This window comes from Solea solea, chromosome 2 (genome assembly GCF_958295425.1).
Source record: "Solea solea chromosome 2, fSolSol10.1, whole genome shotgun sequence".
In the NCBI taxonomy this organism is placed as follows: domain Eukaryota; kingdom Metazoa; phylum Chordata; class Actinopteri; order Pleuronectiformes; family Soleidae; genus Solea; species Solea solea.
Window position 1 is genome coordinate 37,777,535 of NC_081135.1, and position 23,720 is coordinate 37,801,254.

The 23,720-nt window shown below is 39.7% G+C and overlaps 1 protein-coding gene across 24 annotated transcripts in view; it reads right to left on the bottom strand.

The window, feature by feature from the left end:
- neb (nebulin) overlaps positions 1–23,720 on the bottom strand; it is a 78,629-nt gene extending 54,909 nt beyond the window's left edge. For 22 of the 24 annotated variants that reach the window (XM_058612793.1, XM_058612854.1, XM_058612840.1 and 19 more), the window contains exons 1-43: positions 23,641–23,720; positions 22,585–22,692; positions 19,114–19,170; positions 17,534–17,641; positions 17,257–17,364; positions 16,940–17,044; positions 16,119–16,223; positions 15,918–16,022; positions 14,894–14,998; positions 13,889–13,993; positions 13,662–13,769; positions 12,768–12,884; positions 12,465–12,566; positions 12,263–12,370; positions 12,073–12,177; positions 11,867–11,965; positions 10,293–10,397; positions 10,080–10,187; positions 9,882–9,995; positions 8,963–9,160; positions 8,784–8,891; positions 8,182–8,280; positions 7,962–8,066; positions 7,753–7,860; positions 6,692–7,003; positions 6,066–6,272; positions 5,835–5,939; positions 5,627–5,734; positions 4,905–5,216; positions 4,500–4,706; positions 4,282–4,386; positions 3,857–3,964; positions 3,447–3,758; positions 2,955–3,161; positions 2,743–2,847; positions 2,543–2,650; positions 2,139–2,450; positions 1,645–1,851; positions 1,433–1,537; positions 1,055–1,162; positions 646–957; positions 341–547; positions 163–267 (exon numbers count right to left, since the gene is read on the bottom strand). In XM_058612793.1, the coding sequence (XP_058468776.1) occupies positions 163–267; positions 341–547; positions 646–957; positions 1,055–1,162; positions 1,433–1,537; positions 1,645–1,851; positions 2,139–2,450; positions 2,543–2,650; positions 2,743–2,847; positions 2,955–3,161; positions 3,447–3,758; positions 3,857–3,964; positions 4,282–4,386; positions 4,500–4,706; positions 4,905–5,216; positions 5,627–5,734; positions 5,835–5,939; positions 6,066–6,272; positions 6,692–7,003; positions 7,753–7,860; positions 7,962–8,066; positions 8,182–8,280; positions 8,784–8,891; positions 8,963–9,160; positions 9,882–9,995; positions 10,080–10,187; positions 10,293–10,397; positions 11,867–11,965; positions 12,073–12,177; positions 12,263–12,370; positions 12,465–12,566; positions 12,768–12,884; positions 13,662–13,769; positions 13,889–13,993; positions 14,894–14,998; positions 15,918–16,022; positions 16,119–16,223; positions 16,940–17,044; positions 17,257–17,364; positions 17,534–17,641; positions 19,114–19,170; positions 22,585–22,671 (6,021 nt within the window). In that variant the 5' untranslated portion in view covers positions 22,672–22,692; positions 23,641–23,720. Of the gene's footprint in view, positions 1–162; positions 268–340; positions 548–645; positions 958–1,054; positions 1,163–1,432; positions 1,538–1,644; positions 1,852–2,138; positions 2,451–2,542; positions 2,651–2,742; positions 2,848–2,954; positions 3,162–3,446; positions 3,759–3,856; positions 3,965–4,281; positions 4,387–4,499; positions 4,707–4,904; positions 5,217–5,626; positions 5,735–5,834; positions 5,940–6,065; positions 6,273–6,691; positions 7,004–7,752; positions 7,861–7,961; positions 8,067–8,181; positions 8,281–8,783; positions 8,892–8,962; positions 9,161–9,881; positions 9,996–10,079; positions 10,188–10,292; positions 10,398–11,866; positions 11,966–12,072; positions 12,178–12,262; positions 12,371–12,464; positions 12,567–12,767; positions 12,885–13,661; positions 13,770–13,888; positions 13,994–14,893; positions 14,999–15,917; positions 16,023–16,118; positions 16,224–16,939; positions 17,045–17,256; positions 17,365–17,533; positions 17,642–19,113; positions 19,171–22,584; positions 22,693–22,884; positions 22,958–23,640 lie in introns of all 24 variants that reach the window. The other 2 variants (XM_058612755.1, XM_058612783.1) reach the window with 2 other exon arrangements.

Sequence of the window (23,720 nt, forward strand, 5' to 3'; positions counted from 1 at the left end):
TGTCTTAAATGTGTGTAAGATACAAAAAACTGCCTACATTTCGAAATAATTTATTTACTGACCTGATGTTTGAAAGCATACCGTCTTTAATTTCAGTGCCTAAAAAGTTCATACAGTGCTCTTTTTCTTTTTAAGGTATTTAATGAAGGTATGACGACGTACCTCACTGAAGTTTTTCTTGTTGTCTCTGGCCAAAACGATGCCCATTGCATCGGGCATGATGTGGATTGAAGTCTTGTCTGCGTCCCAGGCTTTGGTGTAAGATTGCTAAGAATACAAATTACAATAATTACTATAAAGTTCAACGCTGTAAATTTTTATGTAGAGTCCTGTCCAGTACCTTGTCCATGATGTGGTTGTTGGCAGTGGCCAGGACCAGATCCATGGAGTGCATGTCCTTGGTGAATTTCAGGTTGTATGGATGCTGGCGGTACCGATGCTCACTGAGGATCTGACCACCTATTTTTGCTTTCTCAACATCGAACGAACCGATGGGGACCCATCCGATTCCTTTCATGTAGGTGTCATAATCGCTCTTGTACTGATTCTGAGCAGGGATGTGAAGAGAAATTACACTCCATTTACGATAAGGTTCAACTAAATTCAACAATGGAAACATTCACAATCTTCCAACTCTTTACTTACATCACTGGCGATGAACTGCATGTTACGAGCCAGTTGCAGGTTCATGGCGTCCGGCAGCATGGTGCAGTGGGTGATAAGCTTCTTGTATCCAGTCATCGTCTGAACAGCAGTGGCCTGCTTGGCGTGGACCACACTCACCATGTCCACCGGGGTGTGGTACTTCAGCTTGGACTTGTGGTAGTCCTTCTTGTAGTTCTTCTCACTCTGCATCTTGGCCACGTGCATGTAGTGAACCAGCAGAGGATCGTCCTGGATGCTGCGGTAGCCAACGTGGTGGCCTCTGGCCTTCTCGTAAGCCAACTTGTACTTGTACTGTGAGAGTAAAACGGAGAGTTCGTCACTCACAGAGACTCTGTTGAGACTCAGCAGCTACAATGTCAATGTTCATTCTTCTACAAGAACAACTTACATCGCTGGCAATAGTGGTACCAGACTTGGCGGCAAGAATTGAGACAGCGTCTGCTTTGAGGTTGTAGCCCTTGTTTGCCATCGCCACCACACCGGCTTTGTAGAGTTTCTGTAAAAATGAAGAGTGAAATTTAGTGGTTTAGTGGTGAGAGTGGTCGCCCCTCAAGTGGGAGGTCTTTCCTAACAAAGACGACACAGCATTACGGGACATGAGGGAGGAGGTGTTTTGCGATGTACCAGCATCTCATCCAGGGGTGAATAGAAATAATCCTGGGTGCATTGTGCCGCGTAAACTCAAGTAAAGCAAAAGTGGGATGCTTAGTCATACAACCACGACATAGAGGATAAATACTTGATTTTAAAGTTTAAGTCCCCTTACATTGCTCATAGTGAGGGCATTAGCCTTGGCCAGGACGATCTCGGGAGAGTCTGGCATGACGTGGACTGTCGTTTTGTCCTTCTCCCAAGCTGCAGTGTAGGCTTTCTGTAAAAACAGACAACATAAAAACAAATTAATAACAACAGCAAGGAGCAGGGTTTTAATAATTGTACATGGTCCTGAAGATCAGGGAGCAGTTAAACAGACAGCACCTTGTTCATGATCTTGTTGTTGGCAGTAGCCAGAGTCAAGTCCATGGAGTCCATCAGCTTGCTGGACTTAAAGGTGGCTGGATGAGTGCGGTACTTGTGTTCGCTCAGAATCTGACCGCCTAATTTGGCAGTCTCAACCCCGATTGAGCCAATGGGAACCCATCCAATGCCTCTGATGTAGTTGTTCCACTCAGACTTGTAATCACACTGACAAAAGGGAGACCACAAGGTTAGGATATGATGCACATTGTCTCTGAAGTCAACCTGGAAAACTTGATCTTCAAGACTGTAGATACAGGGAAAATTGACCTCTCAACCAAGAGGTTTCTTCACTCCTGTCATCCCTCGATGACAGAACTGAAGAAACTCAAGCAAATCCAATTTCCTGTTCCTACACTCTTAAAGATACAATGACCAAGAACCCTTCAAAAACATGAATGGTTGCACTTAAAATGGAAGACTTCTGATCATTAAATAAAAATGGTTCTACTCACGTCACTGGCGTGGATGTTCATGTTGCGACAGCGCTGCAGGTGCAGGTTGTCGGGCAGGAGCATGTAGCTGTGAGGGACCTTCTTGTATCCAGTCATAGTCTGAACAGCAGAGGACTGCTTGGCCTGGACCACACTTAGCATGTCCACTGGGGTGTGGTACTTCAGCTTAGACTTGTGGTAGTCCTTCTTGTAGTTTCCGTCGCTCTGAATCTTGGCCACATGCATGTAGTGAACCAGCAGAGGATCGTCCTGGAGGCTGCGGAAGCCGACGTGGTGGCCTCTGGCCTTCTCGTAAGCCAACTTGTACTTGTACTGCAAGAGACAACGAAAACGTATTTACCATTTTTGATAAGGTAGCTATCGTTATGTAGCACACAAGTACAGAGGGACATGGTCCAACTTACGTTACTGGCAATATTAGTGGCAGATCTGGCAGCCAGAACTGAGACAGCATCTTCTTTGAGGTGGTGGCCCTTGTTGGCCATCTCCACCAGGCCAGCTTTGTAAAGTTTCTGTGGAAAAACATGAATCCCAATGGAATAAACAACATTAATTAAATTAAAGTCAGAACAAATACATTGTGTAATGGAAATGAATGCTTTACATTGCTCATAGTGAGGGCATTAGCCTTGGCCAGGACGATCTCTGGAGAGTCTGGCATGATGTGGACTGTCGTTTTGTCCTTCTCCCAAGCTGCAGTGTAGGCTTTCTGTAAAAAAAGACAACATAAAAACAAATTAATAACAGCAGCAAGGAGCAGGGTTTTAATAATTGTACATGGTCCTGAAGATCAGGGAGCAGTTAAACAGACAGCACCTTGTTCATGATCTTGTTGTTGGCAGTAGCCAGAGTCAAGTCCATGGAGTCCATCAGCTTGCTGGACTTGAAGGTGGCTGGATGAGTTCGGTACTTGTGTTCGCTCAGAATCTGACCGCCTAATTTGGCAGTCTCAACCCCGATTGAGCCAATAGGAACCCATCCAATGCCTCTGATGTAGTTGTTCCACTCAGACTTGTAATCACACTGACAAAAGGGAGACCACAAGGTTAGGATATGATGCACATTGTCTCTGAAGTCGACATGGACGACTTGATCTTCAAGAGTATAGAGACAGGGAAAATAGACTTTGACCTCTCAGCCAAGAGGTTTCTTCACTTCAACATCCCTCGATGACAGAACTGAAGAAACTCAAGCAAGTCCAGTTTCATGTTCCTACACTCTTGAAGATGACCAAGAACCCTTCAAAAACATGAATGGTACCACTGGTTGGAAGACTTTTGATCATCAAATAAAAATGCTTCTACTCACCTCACTGGCGTGGATGTTCATGTTGCGACAGCGCTGCAGGTGCAGGTTGTCGGGCAGGAGCATGTAGCTGTGAGGGACCTTCTTGTATCCAGTCATCGTCTGAACAGCAGAGGCCTGCTTGGCCTGGACCACACTCAGCATGTCCACCGGGGTGTGGTACTTCAGCTTAGACTTGTGGTAGTCCTTCTTGTAGTTCCCGTCGCTCTGAATCTTGGCCACATGCATGTAGTGAACAAGCAGAGGATCGTCCTGGAGGCTGCGGAAGCCGACGTGGTGGCCTCTGGCCTTCTCGTACTCTTTCTTGTACTGGACCTAAAAGTAGAAGATACGAGAGAGAGTTCAAGCAACATGGGAGACATTACGTTGTTGACTTTTCAGTGTTTTGGGTAAATGTAGGATTTTTTACGCACATTGCTGGCAATATGTCTGCCGTGCTTGGCGTGCAGGACAGAAATAGCATCGGGCTTCATGTCGTATCCTTTGGCAATATGCTCCAGCCACTGCTGCTTGTAGTGACTCTGTAGACACAAAGCAAAAGTGTGAGGTACATGAATTTTCAGGCAAGTCCTAGTCCTTTGACAGTGTTGAGCAGCTACGTGATACTATTCGTGGTACGTGTAATATTATTACTTTATCCCCAAATGAGTCATAAAAGGGATTACAACCTACAAAACGGTTGTGATATTGTAATTAGCAAAATAAATATTATGTATATCACTTTTTGGTTGTATTAACAACAATAATATCGTAATATGACAGGAAATGTAATTTGATACCAAGTAACTACTTGATCAACATTAACATTGATATTTAATAAAAAATATTGTGCTCTGACCTCGCTGAGGGTTTGGGCATTGAATTTAGCCTGGAGGAACTCGGGACTGTCAGCGGGCAGATGATAAGTGTGCACAAACTTCTCACCAGAGGCCTTGTATGCAGTCTGGAGAGGAAAGGGAAAACAACAGGTAAGGATATTTTCAATAATACATCGATTTAAATAAAAAAAAAATACTACATATATATAAATATATATATATATGTATATATTCTTACGTTGTTCATCTGCTTTGAGTTGCTCAGAGCCAGAACCATGTTCATGTCGTCCGTCTTGCTGGTGAATTTAAAAGTACTGGGATGTTTGCGGTAGTTCCGTTCGTCCATGGCAGCGGTAGCAGCCTTAGCATTCTCAACATCCACAGAACCAAGGGGAACCCAACCTATTCCTCTGCAATAGTTGGTGTAATCGGACTTGTAGTTATTCTGTGGGGAAATAAAGAAGAAAAAAAAAACATATTTCAAGTTCATATATTACATACATTAAAATATGGTTAGGGTTACCCAAAATCTTTGTTACTTTACTTAAAATTGCCCGTTAAAGTAATCTGGAATATGTATTATCAGTTCAACCACCTTGAGATTTGTTACAGCATAGGTGAAATTTAAAAAGTGAACACCTACATCACTCTGAATGTCCATCATGTTGCGACAGCGTCGCAGGTGCAGATTGTCGGGCAGGAGCATGTAGCTGTGAGGGACCTTCTTGTATCCAGTCATCGTCTGAACAGCAGAGGCCTGCTTGGCCTGGACCACACTCAGCATGTCCACCGGGGTGTGGTACTTCAGCTTGGACTTGTGGTAGTCTTTCTTGTAGTTCCCGTCGCTCTGAATCTTGGCCACGTGCATGTAGTGAACCAGCAGAGGATCGTCCTGGAGGCTGCGGAAGCCAACGTGGTGGCCTCTGGCCTTCTCGTAAGCCAACTTGTACTTGTACTGCATAAAAGAAAAACATATGAATGATCACTAATAACTGCAGTAGATACTATTGTTAAATAAAACATTTTTTACAATGGCTTTGGCACTAATCCTTGATCTAATTTTACAATATCTAAAATGTACAATTTCTGCATTCATATTTTTAAGGAAACACCATTAGTTTCACTGTTTAGCTCAGGACCAAAGTGAGGCTTCTAGCTGTTCCCACAACCATTAGACATTGTAGTACAGAATAAGGACCAGTAGAGGGAGTACTACAGATGCTGGGATGAATTTTAGTCAGTCATGTAAATCACAATGTAGGTTAACTTTACTGTAAACATAAGTAACAATTAGCTATGAAAACACATGTTAATATGAAACAAAAATTGTTAATAGTAATTTTTAATAACATAATCATAACTTACATTGCTGGCAATGTCTCTGGACTGTCTTGCTGCAACAATAGAAATAGCATCTTCCTTCACGTGATGTCCTTTGAGCAGATCCTGACGATGTTCATATTTGTAGTAATTCTGAAGAGAAAGAATTGAATTGAAACAATTGATAGTTTTATGTTCCAGTTCTGTTCGTTTTTATGTGCATTTCGTATATACAGCAAAACTGCGACCAAACCTGGCTGATGTTGACAGCGTTGTATTTGGCCTGTATCAGTTCGGGGACATCAGCAGGGAGATGGTAGGTGTGCATGAACTTCTCTCCACTGGATTTATACTCTTTCTGTATAGTTACATAGAAAAAATTTTGGTTTACATACATTTCAAAAGTAACTCGTACACCAAAGTGATGAGATATATTTATTCATGAAGAGCAAATGTAAAGATTATTCTGTTTCCTTTATCTCACCATGTCCATGATCTTGGAATTGGTCTTGGCTAGCTCCATGCTCATGGAGTCAGTGGGACTGGTGAATTTCAGGGTGCTCGGGTGCTGACGGTACTTTCTCTCATCCAGAGCTGCACCTGCCGTTTTGGCCTTTTCCACATCCAGGGAACCGATGGGAACCCAGCCAATTCCCTTGCATGTGGTCTCGTAATCCAGTTTATAGTTGTACTGAAATAGTACAGGAGAGGGAAAACATTAACATTTTAACACCTACTGGTTTAACAAGTAAACACAGGAAATTTGGTAAATATGATGATAAATAGTTCAAAAAACCCACATTATTTTCATGTTGGGGATGGAAAAATTTAGTTTAAAATGGGATTCAAATGGGTACATTTTTGTCTTTAAAGTTGTGAGTGTGAGTATTTTTTACACAGTGCATTTTAGACATAAAGGACCATTAGTCCATAAAGGGACCATAAAGGAACATCAGTCGAAATTTTGTTTTAAATCAATAAATATTTTCATGAGGTATCATTGAGGGTAATAATAAGAAAAACTAAATCTTTAAGTGTTAAAAAAGCTGTTACATTGGCACAAATTCGACCAAACACTGGAGAAAGAAAAAAAATAAAAGAGAGACTCACATCACTGGCGTTGTAGTTCATGTTGCGAGCCAGTTGCAGTCCGATAGCGTCAGGCAGGAGGAAGTATTTGTGGTGATGCTGCTTGTATCCAGCGTAGGTCTGCACCGATGAGGCGTGTTTGGCGTGAGCCAGACTCACCATGTCCACTGGGGTGTGGTACTTCAGCTTGGCCTTGTGGTAGTCCTTCTTGTAGTTCTTCTCACTCTGCATCTTGGCCACGTGCATGTAGTGAACCAGCAGAGGATCGTCCTGGAGGCTGCGGAAGCCGACGTGGTGGCCTCTGGCCTTCTCGTAGGCCTTTTTGTATTGCACCTACAAGTTAAAGAGAATGAAGCATCTCTGGTAATTGAGCGAATTCAATCAGCATTGGAAGAATTTTTGTTTATCAGTATGTCTTGTTTACATGGAAGTTAAAATGATGACTTTGTAGGGGGCGCTGTTTGTAAAGTTGCTGATGTTGAATTTAACAATGTTTTACCACATTTACCCCCAAACAATGACAAAATTGTATATTAAACAAGCAATATTTTCAAAATTAAAAGACATAAAATAATAATCTGAATAGAAATTAAATGGTGCAAGTTTATTTTATAAATGGTTCTGTTTATTTCAGTCATTTTAACAAAATCTTAAGAAATATTTGCTGATTTAAAAATATATAAAAAGTATAAATATAAATCAAACAAAATATACTAAACTTACTATGTAAAATTGGAAATCTATATTTAAATCTAAAGGCTAAATTTAAATGTTTAAATCCAAATGTTAAATCAAAATGTTACATTTAAATATTAAATCTAAATGTTAAATGCTAAATTTAAATGTTTAAATGTCAAATGTTATATCTAAATTTCAAAAAAGAACGAAATTTGGTATAATTTCAATACAGATTATGATTTTATGTATTTTAAGTTGAAAACATTTCTATATTAAAACATTAAAATCGATTTTTAATTAAAAGAAATTGCTTGAATGTTAGCTGTGGAAATGTATTAAATGTCGAAATATCGAAGTTAAATTCAATATGAGCAACTTGACAAATGGCTTTTCATCAAACTCACGTCACTCGCGGCGTGTCTGGCGGCTTTAGCAGCGATCACGGAGATGGCGTCAGGCTTCAGGTCGTAACCTTTAGCGATAGTTTCCTCCCAGGCGTGCTTGTAGTTGTTCTGAAATGAGAACAAGAGAAACATATAAACACTGACTTACTTCACATTCTTAAGGGTGAAATGAAAGATGAATTCATTTGTAATATAAACACCAGCAGCACCTTGCTGATGTTGTAGGAGTTGCATTTGGCCTGAAGGAGCTCAGGAGTATCGGGAGGCAGAGAGTATTTCTGATGAATCTCCTCCAAACCGCTCTTATAGAACAGCTGTTTCATGACAGAAGGGAACAAAAGCAGAAGTCACATACATTATTCTGAGATCACAGTAGAGCGATAACAACAGTGTGGACAGTGTCAGACATGTAGGACATGTAGGACTCACGTCGCTCCTCTGCAGCTGGTTGACTTTGGACTGCAGCATGACGGGGTGATCGTCAATCGATGTGAAGGGGATCGTGTCTGGATGTTGTCTGTATTTTCTCTGTAGGAAAAAATGGCAATTAATTAACACATTATAGGTAGGTAGGGAGACATGTGTATATGTATGTAGGTAGGTATGTAAAAAGGAGGATGGGTAGTTAAGTAGAAAGGTGTATAGGCAAGTAGTAAAGTAGGTAGGAAGAAGGTGGATAGGTAGGCAGGTAGGTAGAAAAGAGGATGGGTAAATAGTTAAGTAGGTAGGCAGGCCAGCAGGCAGGTAGGAAGGAAGGCAGGTACAGTATGTACGTATGTAGGTAGAGAAGAGGATCTTTAGAGAGGTGGCTAGGTAGCTAGCTAGCTACAGTAGGTATGTATGTAGGCAGGCAGGAAGGCAGGTGAGTAGGAAATAAGGATGCGTAGGTAGGTAGGTACGTAGGTATCTAGGTCGCTAGCTAGGTAGAGAAGAGGATGGTTAGATAGATAGGTAGCTAGCTAGCTAGGTATGTAAGTAGGAAATAAGGAAGGGCGGGTGGGTAGGTAGGTAGATAGGTGCTGCGTTCATACCTCACTCAGAATCTCTCCTGCTTTCTTCACCTTCTCCACCTCCAAGGAACCGTAGGGGACCCAAGAGGAACCTTTGGTGTAGGCGTTGTAGTCGGCCTTGTACTCATTCTGTGATGGAGAAAATGCATGAATGATCTCTTTAGAAAAGGTCCAAGGTAAGGTATGTGTGGATGACTCACGTCACTCTGGATGATGTTGGCTTTCTTGGCCAGGTCCAGCAGAACACTGTCGTGGGGGAGGAAGAAGTTGGGGCTGATCTTTCTGTATCCGGCCATGCTGGCGATGGCCTGGGATTTCTTAGCCAAGGTGACGGAGACCATATCCAGTGGTGTGTGGTACTTGGTCTTCACCTTTTCATAATCCTTCTTATATTCACGCTGTGGGAAGAAGGTTTTACATTATAAAAATATTAAAAAAGGCTTTAAAATAGATTAAACAGAAGATGGGTTCCCAGGGAACAGGGCCGCGGACCGATACTGGGCCTCTGGCTGTCCTGAAATGGGCCATGAAGACCAGCAGAAAGCAGGTTTGCTTTAAAACAAAAGTTTTTTTGCCATTGAAAAGTCACAAAAGTTGCAAATGAATTTATTATGTACAGTCAAAAAGGTTGGGAACCCCCGCCGTTAAATGTCAGTCAGTCAGTCATCATCTACCGCTTTATCCTCCACCAGAGGGTCGCGGGGGGTGCTGTGCCAATCTCAGCTACATCGGGCGATAGGCGGGGTACACCCTGGACAGTTCGCCAGTCCATCGCAGGGCCACACACAGATAGAGACAAACAACCATTCACTCTCACACTCACTCCTATGGTCAATTTGGAGTGTCCAATTTACCTATCCCCACATTGCATGTTTTTGGACTGTGGGAGGAAGCCGGAGTACCCGGAGAGAACCCACGCACACACGGGGAGAACATGCAAACTCCATGCAGAAAGGCCCTTGTTCCAACCGGGGCTCGAACCCGGGTCTTCTCGCTGCAAGGCGAGAGTGCTAACCACTATACCACCGTGTGGCCCGCCGTTAAATGTACAAAACAGAATTAAAATACATCAAACAGAAGTCTTATTTCCAGTAAATTAAACAGAAGCTAATGACTTACATCACTCTGGATTTTGGCCACGTGAACAGAGTGTAAGATCTTGGGGTCGTCGTTGATGCTCAGAGCTCCCACCATCTTCCCCTTGTTCTTCTCATGCTCCTTTTTATATTTAACCTGTAAAAAAAGAACAAATTGTTATCCATAACTAGATAAAATTTTATACTTTAACAAAATGAAAAAAAGTAGTCGCACACTTACATCACTGGCGATGTTGGTGTGAGCACGAGCTGCGAGGATCGAGATGGCGTCGCCCTTAACCTCGAACTTTTTCGCCTTGTCTTTCTCCCAATTGTATTTATAACAGTTCTGCAAGAAGAAGAAAAAACAATGATATTCAGGATGATTTCTTTAAAAAAAACAAAACAAAAAGAAACAGTTGACTGTGAATGATGAGTGTGAACGTGTACTTACATCACTGAGGTTAAACGCGTTTGCTCTGGACTGGAGGAAGAAGGGGTAGTCTGGGGGCAAACTGTACTTGACCTTTGACTCCTCATACTTTGCCTTGTAGTTCAACTGTGGAACAAACAAATAAAGTTTACATTTTTCAAGTGTCATGCACCGATTTGTGCCCACATGGACGTACAAGACACAACAAAACATAACAGTGAAGAGCAGGACCGGATGATTTGGGGGGAAAGTATCTGATTGGGATTTATTTCTGAAAAATATTATATTTTTGATTTGGGATAAAAAATAGGTTTTGGTAACTTTTAATCCTTATCTTGTCTAGACTGACCTCACCAAATTTGAAGTTGATAGCAGAAAAGCTAATTGTCATAAACCTTTTTGAGCAAGTGAGGTTCAGATTGGACCTTGTATAGAGGAAATCGCACCAATTTTGACGCCCCCTAGCGCCTGCATGGTGCAACATTAAGTGATGATTTTGGTAACTTTTTATCCTTATCCTGTCCAGACTGACCTCATCAAATTTGAAACTGATCGCAGTAAAGCTAAGCAAAGAGGACATTTGTTTAATTTCCACATGTGCAAAATTGCCAAAATTGGCCAAAAATTGCTTTTTGATACAAAATGGCCGTCTTCCTGTTGGATTTATCACCTAAATCTAACACTGGAGGGCAGCAGTGAACCAGCTGGCCTCTCTCTCTCTCTCTCTTTCTCTCTCTGTGAGACACATTTTGTCCCCTTCCTTCCATGGCCCCCTCTGTGATCACAGGGTTTATTCTGGGCCAAAGTGAATGCTTTGCTGCTATTTATACAACAGAGAGACGGCTCTCCAGTTTCCATGGTGCCCACAGAGAGAGAGAGAGAGAGAGAGAGAGAGAGACAGCTGGACTCCATGGTTGATCTGCATGTCTGTGAGAATTTGATCTGGTGCGTGAGCTAATGATTGTAGCAGGAAAATATGTTCACACCACACAGCCTGTACAATTTTTAACCAACAAAGTCGTCAAAATTACATCAATAATGTGTGGGTTTTTTGAGATGTAGAAAAGCTGAAAATGTTATATAATATAATTATGACCTTTTTTTGTTTATACGAAACAAAGATCCATTTAAGAGATAGGTAGAGGGCAGTCAATAAAACATAAATTACACTATTATGATAGGAAATCATTTTAAAACTCATATAATGCAGTCCTTTAACTCCAATGGAATGGAATGAGCAATGTTTGTTTGCTATTATTGAACTGTGGAGTGAACTTGAACAGACATATTTTTTGTGAAAGTGTTATTAATTTATCTATATTATGCGTTTAACGATGTTGCTGTTTCTTTGGTCCATATAATAAAGAAATCACAAAAAATATATATTTTTTGGTTTGTGGACAAAACAAGACATTTGGGAACATCATTACTTCCAGATTTGGGAAAGACATATTGACATTTTTCAACATTTTCTGACATTTTATGGACCAAACGATTACAAAATTAATTGCAGCCCTAAGTGAGATTACAGTGAAATCAGTGGAAACATTCATGCAAAGACAAAGCGGTGATTTGGTAAAATTCGTTTTACGTACGTCACTGAGCTGCTGGGCGTTGATGGCAGCTTGAACCTGAACTGGAGAATCCACCACCTGTGTAAATTTCACTTTGTCCGGATGTTGTCGGTAAACTGTCTGTAAACCGGAACATTAAAAAAAAGAAAAAAGGTTTTACGACATACATAAGGTGAAAGGAATTAACTTTAAAATGATGAATGTTTTATGAAGCGGGGAACACTCACATCACTACAGCCTTGAAGCTTCTTCGACGCTTCATATTCAGGCGTAACCGTTTGGGGGAAGAAGCATCTCGTTTTCATGTCTTCATAGTCGGCTTTATATTGATGCTGCAAGATAAATAAAATGGAATAATTGTGAGGAAAAAATGCACTAAAACTATTTTTATGAGTGCAAATAAAAGCTGGTTCTTACCTCGTTCTTCATCTGCTCGACCTGCTGACAGTGGAGCATGTAGACGTCCTCATAGCTGCCAACGTAGTGGCCCTTCACCTCCCTATTATACTTATCTTTGTAATGCATCTGCAAAAGGAAAAAACATACAAACAAAAGTTTGTCTTTTCATAGGGAGAAATTATAATTAATAATAGATTTTGAGGAGTAAAACAAATCTTACGTCAGTGAACTTCTTAAGTACGGAGTCCATCTGAAACTTGGGCGTGTCACAGTAGTTGATACTAAAACCCCGGGATTTCTCATAGTTTTTCTTATATACTTTCTGTAAAGAACAGGAAAAAGAAGTGGTGAAGTTGGAGAAAAACATGAATAGGTAACATAATATAAGTATAATTGTTAAATCAACAAACAAAATACCACTACATTTATTATTCACTACATTTATTCATCATTTCCATTTAAAAATCAGCTACAATAAGAAGGAGAATTTGTCTGGTAAGCAGGCTTCTGTACAGACACCTACATCACTGAGGATAGTTCCGGCGTAACGTAGTTGTCTGAGGAGAGGATTATCAGTGGCCGGGAGCGTGTTGTAGTCAGCCTGCGCTTTGGATTTCTCGTATTCCTTCTTGTATTGGACCTGGAAACAGAAATAAAGATAAAAAGTTGTCAAAAAATAAAGATACAGACAGATCTTTATTGTCATTATACAAGCATACTGACATAAGGAAGTGGTCCTATCTGGTGACATTTTTCCTCATTTTAAGGAACACAACAGTCTGAATGTGGTTAGATCTACAGGCTCGTACAGGCAAAACTTGTTTTCACACTATTGGCAGATTCCGTTTCTTAAAACAAGAACATTTAAATGTATGGCTTGTTTTGGCAGTGTATGTGTGGTGGGTGGACTGTTTGATCAGGGACAGTGATCTAAATGTAGCTGTCTCCATCATTCAGCACAGGTGTGTGGGCACAGACTGCACTGTGCTGAATCATTCTCTAACTCTGAGACTCAGGTCAACTCTCTGTCGTGTCTTCCACATGACACAGTGTCTATAAAAGTCCTCTGACGACTAAAAACTGGCACCACACAGAATAAGATGTAACCATGAGAAGAAAAACACTGAATGAAGAACTAAGGTATCTTCTCATTATAATCATTACACTTTAATTTTCTTTGGGGAATAATAAAGTCATCCATCCTTTACCTACCAGCCTTCCTACCTTCGTACGCTGAAAGTTCTATCTATCTATCTGTCTATCTGAAGGAGCTTGGTTTATTTTGTTCTTTTTTTATTTATTTCCATTTTTCCTCATTTTGACTCAGAAAAACAGTGAAATAAACAATATACATGTAAAAAAAAAAAAGAGACACATTTATGTTTATGAGTATTTGTGTGTATTTGTGTGGACTCACCTCACTGGCAGCAATACGAGCCTTCTTGTTTGTGTTGTAAACTGGCGTATCCGTCTGCATGAAATAAATTTGGTCTTTCGTGTCCTCGTGATGTTGCGTGTATTTTCTCTGCAGGGACAAAACAGAGATTTACAATTACAGATACTAATATCAATAATAATAATAATAATAATAATAACACATGTATATGTAAATCGTTTTCTTTCTTTCTTTAACAGTACACTTACACTGCTGAAATTGTCCATCGCCACTCTGGCCGTGGCCACATCAAAGTAGGGCGTCTCACACCACTGACCCTTCACATTTTTATTGTAATCCTCCTTGTACTTAAGCTGTGGGGAGACAAACAAAAGCACATGTGAAAAAGCAGAGACATTAGACAATTCAATTCATTCCAGCTCAGTTTGGTCAGTGCTGGTCTCTCGTGGCCTTGTTTGCATGTAAAAATGCAGGTCTAAGCCTCTAAAAAAACAAATGTTTTCTCTGAGAATAATTGTGATTTATTTCCCTCCAGTGAATTTAACCGAGACACTAAACGTAACAGATAACGAGAAAGAATTGATTCAATCTAAATTTGAAGTGTTCAGTGGGGACCAGTAGACCTCCAGCCTGAAAAACACCACCGTCCATGTTCCTCTCTTTATTGTGCTCTCACTATTGATAGACTGAAAAATAGGTTATTCATCCTGAGGGAAATTTAAGACTGTTAATAGAGAATTAGGCCCAGAGAGCGGATAAAAAGTACAACATTTTACCATATTACCTTCTAATGGGCAAAACAAATTTAACCATGGCTAGGTGATAACCCGACTATGTTCCCATTACATTTTGGGTAAGATTCTACTAAAATTTTCAAGTAATAACCATTTATTTTAATAGACAAAACTGCAAAAAAAGGTAGATTGGATAGGTGATTACCCAATTATGTTTCTATACAATTATGGTATGAATCTACACACATTTTCAAGACATACCCATCTTTTTTTAATGGGCAAAACTGCAAAAACAAATTTAATGATGGGTGGGCGATCACCCAAATATGTTCCCATTCAAATTTGGTAAAAAACGAGCAAAATGTTAAATATTTAGTGTTTTTGCCAAATTCCTGATGATTATCAAGGCAAACAGCCTTTAAAACTAGGAATAATCATCATGGAAATCTAAGACCATATCTTGTGTCACATCATGATATAGATAATAATGATGATATACATGTTGTCGTGGTCACTTACGTCACTGAGCTGCTGGTCCACTTTCCTGGCCAGCTCCACCTCAGGAGGATCAGCCAGAGACGTATACTTGGCCTTACGCTCATGGTGACCCTTCTTGTACTGAATCTGCAGAAGAAACGACAGAAGAAGAAGAAGCTCAATTGAATTCCTCGTCAATATTTGACCTCAGTGCACAGATCGTCAGCAAAAACAGAGAAAGAAAAAGGTTAAATGCAGGCAAGTTCAAAAGATGATATGACATAAATGGCTATTTTAATTGACTGCAGGGTGAAATTGAAATGAACATATGACGCAGTTGACTCAGTCAACACAAATAAATGGACCCTGAAGAGCAGAAATCACAGAGGGCTGAGAAAATGAACTTTGACTGAGTGATTGATCCTCAAGAGAAGTGAATTTAAAAGGCTAGACAAAAACATAGCTGTGGGTAATTTAAATTAGACTACAAGCTAAAAGTTCATTGTGTAAACTTTAGCAACATCTATCGGTGAGGTTTCATGCTGCAGTTGTGGAATAACTACTAAAACTAAAAAACAACATAAAAATTTTTTTTATGTTATAGAGTTAACTGTTAGAATGAAAGATGTGTCATAAAAAACTGTATTTTACACATAAATACTCAAATATAAGTGAAAACATATATTATTTAATAAGAGCAACTAATAATGACATAAATACATGAAATTGCCCAATACGAATAATTAATAAAACAAAAAAACATACAAATGTGTATTTTATTTTTTAAGAATTACTCCTCAATCGAAAGAAGATGAAAACATGAAACTACTAAAAATATAACATCACATTATTATTTTATTTAAAATCCTTGCGCCTGCTGTAATTTAAGAAGTAATGAGGGATACATTTTGTCTCAAAAATAATAATGGCATCAAATGACACAGATAAAAATCCTTTGATATTTATTATCTACTGTCTATGTATTATTTACTGCAGGGGTGATGATATGGTTTAAAGAGACATGTGCAAACAGACGGTAAAATAATTGATAATAGAGTGGACTTACATCACTGAGAGCCTCCTGAGCTTTGGCCACTCTGCGCAGCTCTGGACTGTCACTGTAGGGACAGAACATGGTCTTCTCCTCCTCCCAGGCTTCCTTGTACAGTTTCTGAACATGGTGTAAAGTTGTGATGTCCTCAGTTACGTCTTGTTTTGTTAAATAGTAAAATGACATCATGCATGAAAAGTTACTATAAGTACTTACATTGCTGTAGTTGGCAGCGTTCTTCACAGCCAGAACAAGCTCGGGGGCATCGGGAGGCAGCAGGTACTTGTCCTTAGTCTCGTCCCATTTCTGTCTGTACAGAACCTGGAGGACACGAGGGACAACACTGATGTTTGACCATGTTTGATATGAAGAAATTATTATCACCAAATCTGAAAGAGACGTGTAACATGAATGATGCCAAACAGTCACAGGTACATTAAGTTAATACCTGTGGTATTCCACAAGGTTCAGTGGTGGGCCCTTTTATACTTTATTTACTGAATATAAAAATGTGTTATTTGCACATGACCGCAATTTTTTTTGTACAGAGGATGATATGCAATAAGTATTAAAAACTTAAAAATATTATATATTAATATGTCATCACTAAATTAAAGTAAAATGTATCAGATTTGGTGATATCTGGGCAAATTATGAAGTAAAATCCAATATAAATACAGTAGAAAAAACAAAATTTTTTAAGAGGCAAAGTTACTGGTAGTTTGTTTTCTTTTTTAAATAACAAGTTTATTACGATATATGTCTTGTGTTGAGGTTTGAGGACATAGACCAATTTCTTTAAATGTCCAAAAGTAAAGTAATAAACAAAAAATAGTCACTATAACTCAGGTACTGCACATTAAAACATTTGTACATTTAAAAACATTGGAAACATTTTTACAATTGTTATATAGCTGATATTCTAGTAAATATCACGGATTGATTTCCAGTTGGATATTCAAACAAATAAATTATGCTACCAGATTAAATGCATATCACATCACATTTTTTGAAACATTTGTGTAGAGTTTACTCACCTTGCTGATCAGTTCAGAAACATGCTTGACGTGGGCGATCTCTCTGGCCTCCCCATCGTACAGACTTGTAGTCCGAGCCCTGTTTCCCTCCATGCGATATTTAACCTGTGGATGATGAGTAAAATTGTATCATTCACGACTAAAACTAAGACCTGTGCCCACATAAAATGCGTACCCTTTAGGCTATGAAAACCAAAAATTAACATTTTCAAAATGTAAATACTCACTGGACCTTTAAGATGCCACATTTCTGAATAAAACCAGACATTTTACAGCACTATAACCTTAAAAACAGCATCATTTGTCCTCAGCAGTACCTCACTCAGCTGCTCCTGGGCCTTTCTGATGCGAATCAGCTCAGGAGTGTCAGTGGTGAGGGCGGGTGGAGTGCCTCTGGACAAGTCATACGCATGCCGGTACTTGTTCTGTAGAGCAATTCATTAAATTCAGTCGTCCTTATAAACACTGCTGCCACTTTAAATATCAATTATGAAGCAAAAGTTCCATTTAACTTGAGTAAATGAGATAAATATCTGAAGAAAAAATTTCCAGAACCACACGCTGCAGACATAAAGGCCAAAATTGGTTTCTTACGTGGCTGAACTGCTCCATCATCTTCTGGCTGTGGGCCAGGTATGGAGTCATGAACTTGGAAGTATCCACCTTGACCTTCTTCCTGACCTTCCTAACGGGCATGCCAGACTGGAGGAGGACAGAGCAAAATTTAAATAAATAAACACAATGGAATGCAAATTAAATGAGTCCAAATAAGGTAAAAGGTCAAAAACACAGTGGCAAAGAATACATTCTTTTACAATAGAGCAGCCAACAAAGACACGCTTTGATAAATTCATAAAACTGATCATTTAAGGTGCATTCTTATCCAAACCCTTTTGTAGTATTGGCTGAACTTTGGGCTAGTTCACCAACTTCGATAATTTTGTAGTGTTGACCAAACTCTGCGCTAGTTCTCGAACTTTGATAGTTTTGTAGTATTGACCAAACTTTGGGCTAGTTCTCGAACTTCAGTAATTTTGTAGTATTGACCAAACTTTAGGCGAGTTCTCGAACTTCCATCATTTTGTAGTATTGACCGAACTTTGGGCTAGTTCTCGAACTTCGGTTTTTTTGTAGTATTGACTGAACTTTGGGATAGTTCTCGGACTTTGATAATTTGGGGTATTGACTAAAATTTGGGTTGGGCATCAAACCTCAATACTTTTGTGGTACTAAAGAAACTTCAGGCGGGTTTTGCACGTCAATACTTTGGCAGTATCGACAACATTTTGGCTAGTTCTCAATTTTCATCAAATCTGAGGAATCAACCGAAGTTCGGGCTAGGTTTCAAAATTTAAAAAACATTTGTGGTATTGACCAAACTCTGGGCTGGATGTTGAACTTTAATAAGTTTGTGGTATTTTAAGGGTACTTAGAAAGAGTAAATCTCATCAATGCCAATGAGCCAATAAACATGCAGGTTGCTGTTGAATTGAACTCTAACCGAGTTTGTGATTGACTAAACACTCGTAGGCTGGTACTTGTTTAATGAATGAAGGTACAGAAGTTCTTGAACTTAAACAATCGGACCAGCTTAAACTGAAGAATTGTCCAAAACATTTTTTAAACAATACTCAACAATTAGTGTAAATGTTTGTCAATTAAATAATGATACAAGACGAGGAGAAAACAGGAAAATCTAGTGTTTTTCTGCTGTTTATTTACTTCTTTAATGACTTACCTTCAGTGAGTGAATACCTTCATGAGAGACATGAATAAAGCAAGAATGTGTTCTACATGGACGTCAGTATTTTGAATTTAGAAACTTGGGAGATGAATGGAAATGGAAGAGCAGACAAAACCAAGCCAAACAACGAGAGAAAGGCTGAACGTACGTACAATTACACCTGCGGTATCAACGAGCGCACTGTGCTGCATGCAAAGTTAGGCTGAGCAACATGCTGCAGTAAAGTTTCTCATTTGCGGATCTGATTTTCCACTTTGGAAGTAGCATTGAAATGTGGCTAAAATTGTATTTCGAACCATTGCAAACATAAAAAGATGAAGGTTCATGCAGAGTTTGACTCATTTCTGATCACAGTCATGCAGGCAAAAGAAAATGAGATTGTATCCTGCACTGATTTTCAGGTGCTTTCCGTTGGGAGTAGGTGCTTTACCTGCGAGAACTGAGTTGTGTGCTCAGTGCCAGTCGTGGTTGTTATCTGCTCAACATACTACAAATAATAGGACACACACACACTCTAGAAGTTCAAAACTGCCACAGAACATGATGGGAGAAACATAACAGTGTTTTTTTATGGGATTGAGGCTGATTTTTCCAAAGCTCTGGTGCTTTTTTCCTCCACTACTTTAAAAAAAAACATTACTCTAAACTGAATCACATTAGAAGCCAGCTCAAATGCCCTCAAACTGTCCAATAAAACACTCTCATTCACGCTCAACTCAAAATAGAATCACTTAAATAACTGTAGAATTCCTCAGGGTTGGATATTCTGTAATTGTGACAGCAGTCTAATTAAGCCTGGACTCCACAGAGGAAAGTTGAAACATTAATATCCTCACCGACATGACATGTGATCCTGACCGCTCTAAATCTGTGAAGTCTATAAACACCGGACAATAACGTGACAGTAGCTCTATTTTTATGTGTCTTTTCATCGCCTGTTGTCCCCGGTTATCAGTTGCTACAGCACACAGCAATACATCAGCTGCTTACACAGCTTCATAATCCCCTTTGCCTGTTCAACCACAGCGGGTAGCTCCATCCAAATGACAAAATCAAATTTTCCCACTATTTAAAGTGATTTCTAACCATGCAAAACAGTTTTAAACACATTTTTCTCTCAAATGTCTGTGAGGTTTTCTGCTTTTAAAAGACATTTTATGGTAAAATGTATTGGTAGAAAACAAAGCTACTTCCCATAAGTTTCTTTGTCTGAGGTTATATTCACTTCAAAACTAACTAAACTATATGGAGGCTGCCGTTTTGTGCCGCCATGTTTCTACAGCAGCCCAACGTGACAAAATAAAACAAAGCAAGTGCAAGGTTGCATTTGACGCAAAACTACCACACACCCAAAAAAGGATTTTATTTCTGGTATCAGAGGGCCTCCATAGATCCCTGATGCACTCATGAAAAGGACCATTAGATGTCACTAATTCTTACACACTGGACTTTAGGAACAACCTTTTTTTTCTGAAGAAATAGTCCCCTTGAATAACTTTCAATGGATTTTCTAGGTTCTAGGAAGAGACGTCAATCTTAAAGTAAATTACACTATTTAACGCCTGGATCAGGTATTTGTTTGAACAAAGAACAAAAAAGTCGGCATGTGCAACAAACACAGCACCGTAAAATCCAAGCCCAATCAATATAACGATCTGTCTCTTTCTGCTAACCCTGCCCATCTTCACAACAAGCCACAGAGATGCTAGCCGGTGTTAGCTAGGAGAAATAGCTAAAATTCACTGTTTCACTGCAGATCATTACAAATTCCAGTGTTATTGGAGCAGAGTTTTGATGAGAAAGTCAACTTGAGGGTCCCTACCCGATCTGTAGCTGAATTTTTTCTGATTTGTTCCGACTACTTCCTGTTACCGCTAATGTTTCAAGACAGTTGTGGAACAACTGCTACCAGGGATTTATTTATTTAATTAAAATTACTACTACAAATGTAATAACATAATTTTATTTAATAGTAACTATTATAATTCCCTTCTGAAAGACAGATTAATCCGGTTTCTCGTACAGCTTGGGTAGTAAAACCGCTTGAAGCAGAGATGCTAGCCAGAAGTGAGTTAGCTAGTCATGGAAAAATGGCAGAGAAAGTGCGACTAAAATTCACTTTCACTACAGATAACATCTTTTTAGGGGTGGAGCTTTGACAAAAAGGCTAATTTCTCTTGAGGGTTTACCCTACATTTGCTAGTATTTCCACACTTGCTAACCCTAGCTTTAACGCTTTTAGCGCCTCATATGAGATCAAATTCACCAACTTTATCACTGTAGCACACTACTACAAATGTTTCTGCATGGTTACATACCATGCGTAATGTGACAGAAAAGATATTTTTCTTTTAAACTTCATGAGGAAACAAATGCTTTTCTCATCAAAAAAAACTCACACTATGGCGTTTTTCCACAAATAGCTCACCCGCGGCTCCACGAATAGCTCGGCTTACTTACAGCCTCCCTGAAATTCACCTCCCTGCATTCAAACCAGTGTTACAGTCACACCAGGTTAAACATAATGAGCAACCAGAGCTGAGAGAAAGAACATCTCAATCGTTTTAATCAACATTTTGTAAGCAGGCTTCCATTATCTGGATCTATCAGACAGGAGAGAACCATAGTGGTACGACAAAAATCCCTTCTTTTTCTCTGGTTAGCCGGTTAGTTTTCACCCTGATGCAAACTTAACTACTAAGCAGATTTAAGGAACTGTGACATGAACATATTCAGAGTGTGATTTACAGCACTGGCCTCTCTCTCCACTTCTTCCTCCACTCCATCTCTCTGCCAATGTGCCTTAGATGTCCACTTCTAAATTTGTCTGAATGCCAGACGGAGAACTCTACACTCCGGCCCTCGGTGACCTGAACAGTTCATTCAGACTTTTAAATTAAAATAAAGAGTATATACAGTACATAATATCTAACCTCAGCATCTCTATGTTTCTCCCCATTCTGTAGAACAAATAAGAAGCCATCTTACTTTCTTTATTCAATATTTCTCCACAGTGTAGATGAAAGTGTTAGTGAAACCAGAGTGTATTTTACTCCCGCGTGTCCCCGCCTCCCAGACGATTAACATCTTTGCGCTTACAAAAGATGCTAAATCGCTTTTTTGGAAACAAGCTCGTGAGTTATACGGGAGTTAAATGATTTCATGAGTAATTGTTATGCGGCTAAAGACTCATTCGGACTCCCCTATAAGATACGAGCGACTGATATGAAGGAATACGAGGCAAGGCTTAATCCCATTTCACCAGGAAATAAGGGATTAAGATGTTAGCCTTCTGTTTTCACTCTTCCATTGGACACTGACGCTGAGAGAGGTTTAACAACACAACACCAATACACAACATGGAGCCTGAATGCAGCATGGAAACAAAACCCTGAAATATTGAGAGTATGAGGTTTGTCATTTCAGTCAAAATGGAATCTTCCTGTATCTGGCACAGCCTCAGATTATGTGTAACTGTAAGCAGTTGGCTGTTGTGCAACGATTACTAGATCACTAGACGTTAGATGATATTATTTTTCCACTTTATTGATAGTTATAAAAGAGATTATAACTTGGTTCAACTTGTTACAATCAAACCGTCAGTAATGTATTATAATAGTTTAGCTTCAGTTTGAATAGTTTTCTGCAGGATTAAAAAAAACAAACTGAAACGGAATCCATGACTGGTTCCATGAACTGCTGACCAGAGCGGTCATCATCAATAACTCGATGACTATTCATAGATGATGAGCTATAAACTGGACCTGCAGAACCAGGAAATGAGTTCAATCTGCAGAATCCAATCAAAAATCTCAACGTATTTATGCTGTAAACAGCCAGATTAAGTGTTGTAATTTAAGTAAATTAAGTATTTTTTACAACAATGTACGTGTACACTTACCTCCTCGATAAACTCCTCCTCCCCCTCCTCCTCCTCCTCTTCCTCATATTCCACATATTCCTCATATTCCTCCACGACTTCCGTCATTTTGAGACGGCGTTAGAGGCTCTATGGGGAAAAAACAGCAAAGTAAATTATTCTTAAATCTGCACAAACAAAGGTTCGACAATAAAATACAAGGGAAAGTGACTGAAATGTTGAACCACTGGTGCCAGAGAGTGATTTAAAAGACAAATACACAGACAGGCAGTTTACGATGAGGGTTTTCCAACAATTTTTGGACTAATATACGAGTCGTACCAGCAAAAGTTTCCTGCTGTATTTGCCTGCCTTGCCATCCACTAGGGCTCCCACACTTATAGTCCCACAGATCCTGAACAAAGTAATAAATACAAACACCTTCAAAATGAATGAATAATCAGACAGTGAGGCCTCCCTCAGCCTTTTTGAATGTGCACCTCCTCCCTTCACCGGCCACAACACAGGTCAGAGAAGAGTGTGACGGCTGGCGACAGCTGCCCAAACAGCGCTCCAGCTATTTGACATGTAAGCTAATGCCACGCATCCTCATTGGTGGACTGCGTTTAGCAAATGGAGATGCAATGCCTTCTGAGGCTGCAGGTTAAATATAGGATGGCATACGAACACCCACCAATCCCCCCCCTCCCCTTTTTTTAGCACTTGATTAACCTCATCTTTGAATGAAAATCTGTTAAACAAATAAACGCGAGATATGAGTGGATTAGTTGAGACAGAAATGAGCAGGAAGGTGAAAAGGAATCAGAACGGCCCGGCTGCTACGTCTGCAGCTCCAGATAAATCCAAAAGGTTTGAAGACCCCATGAGATCTTGCTTGAATGGTTTGGTTACTCCATCACTGTGCAGCAGAGTCTTCAAAGTCTTTATGTCCTCTGTCCGCTAAGCTCCAGGATCCAGATGGCGGCAGAGGATGGAGGTCATGGACGTCCAAGAAGATGCAGGGTGTAGAAAATGTAGATATGTGTACGCTTGTTGTTGTTGTTTTTTTAACCCCAGTGTTTCCTTTTCTTTGCTTACCAGTTATCTTTAAAGTTTAATGGTCTCCCAAGCCGCTATAGCCTCCCCAGCTTCCCTCCAGAGAAACGCTGGGCGACAGC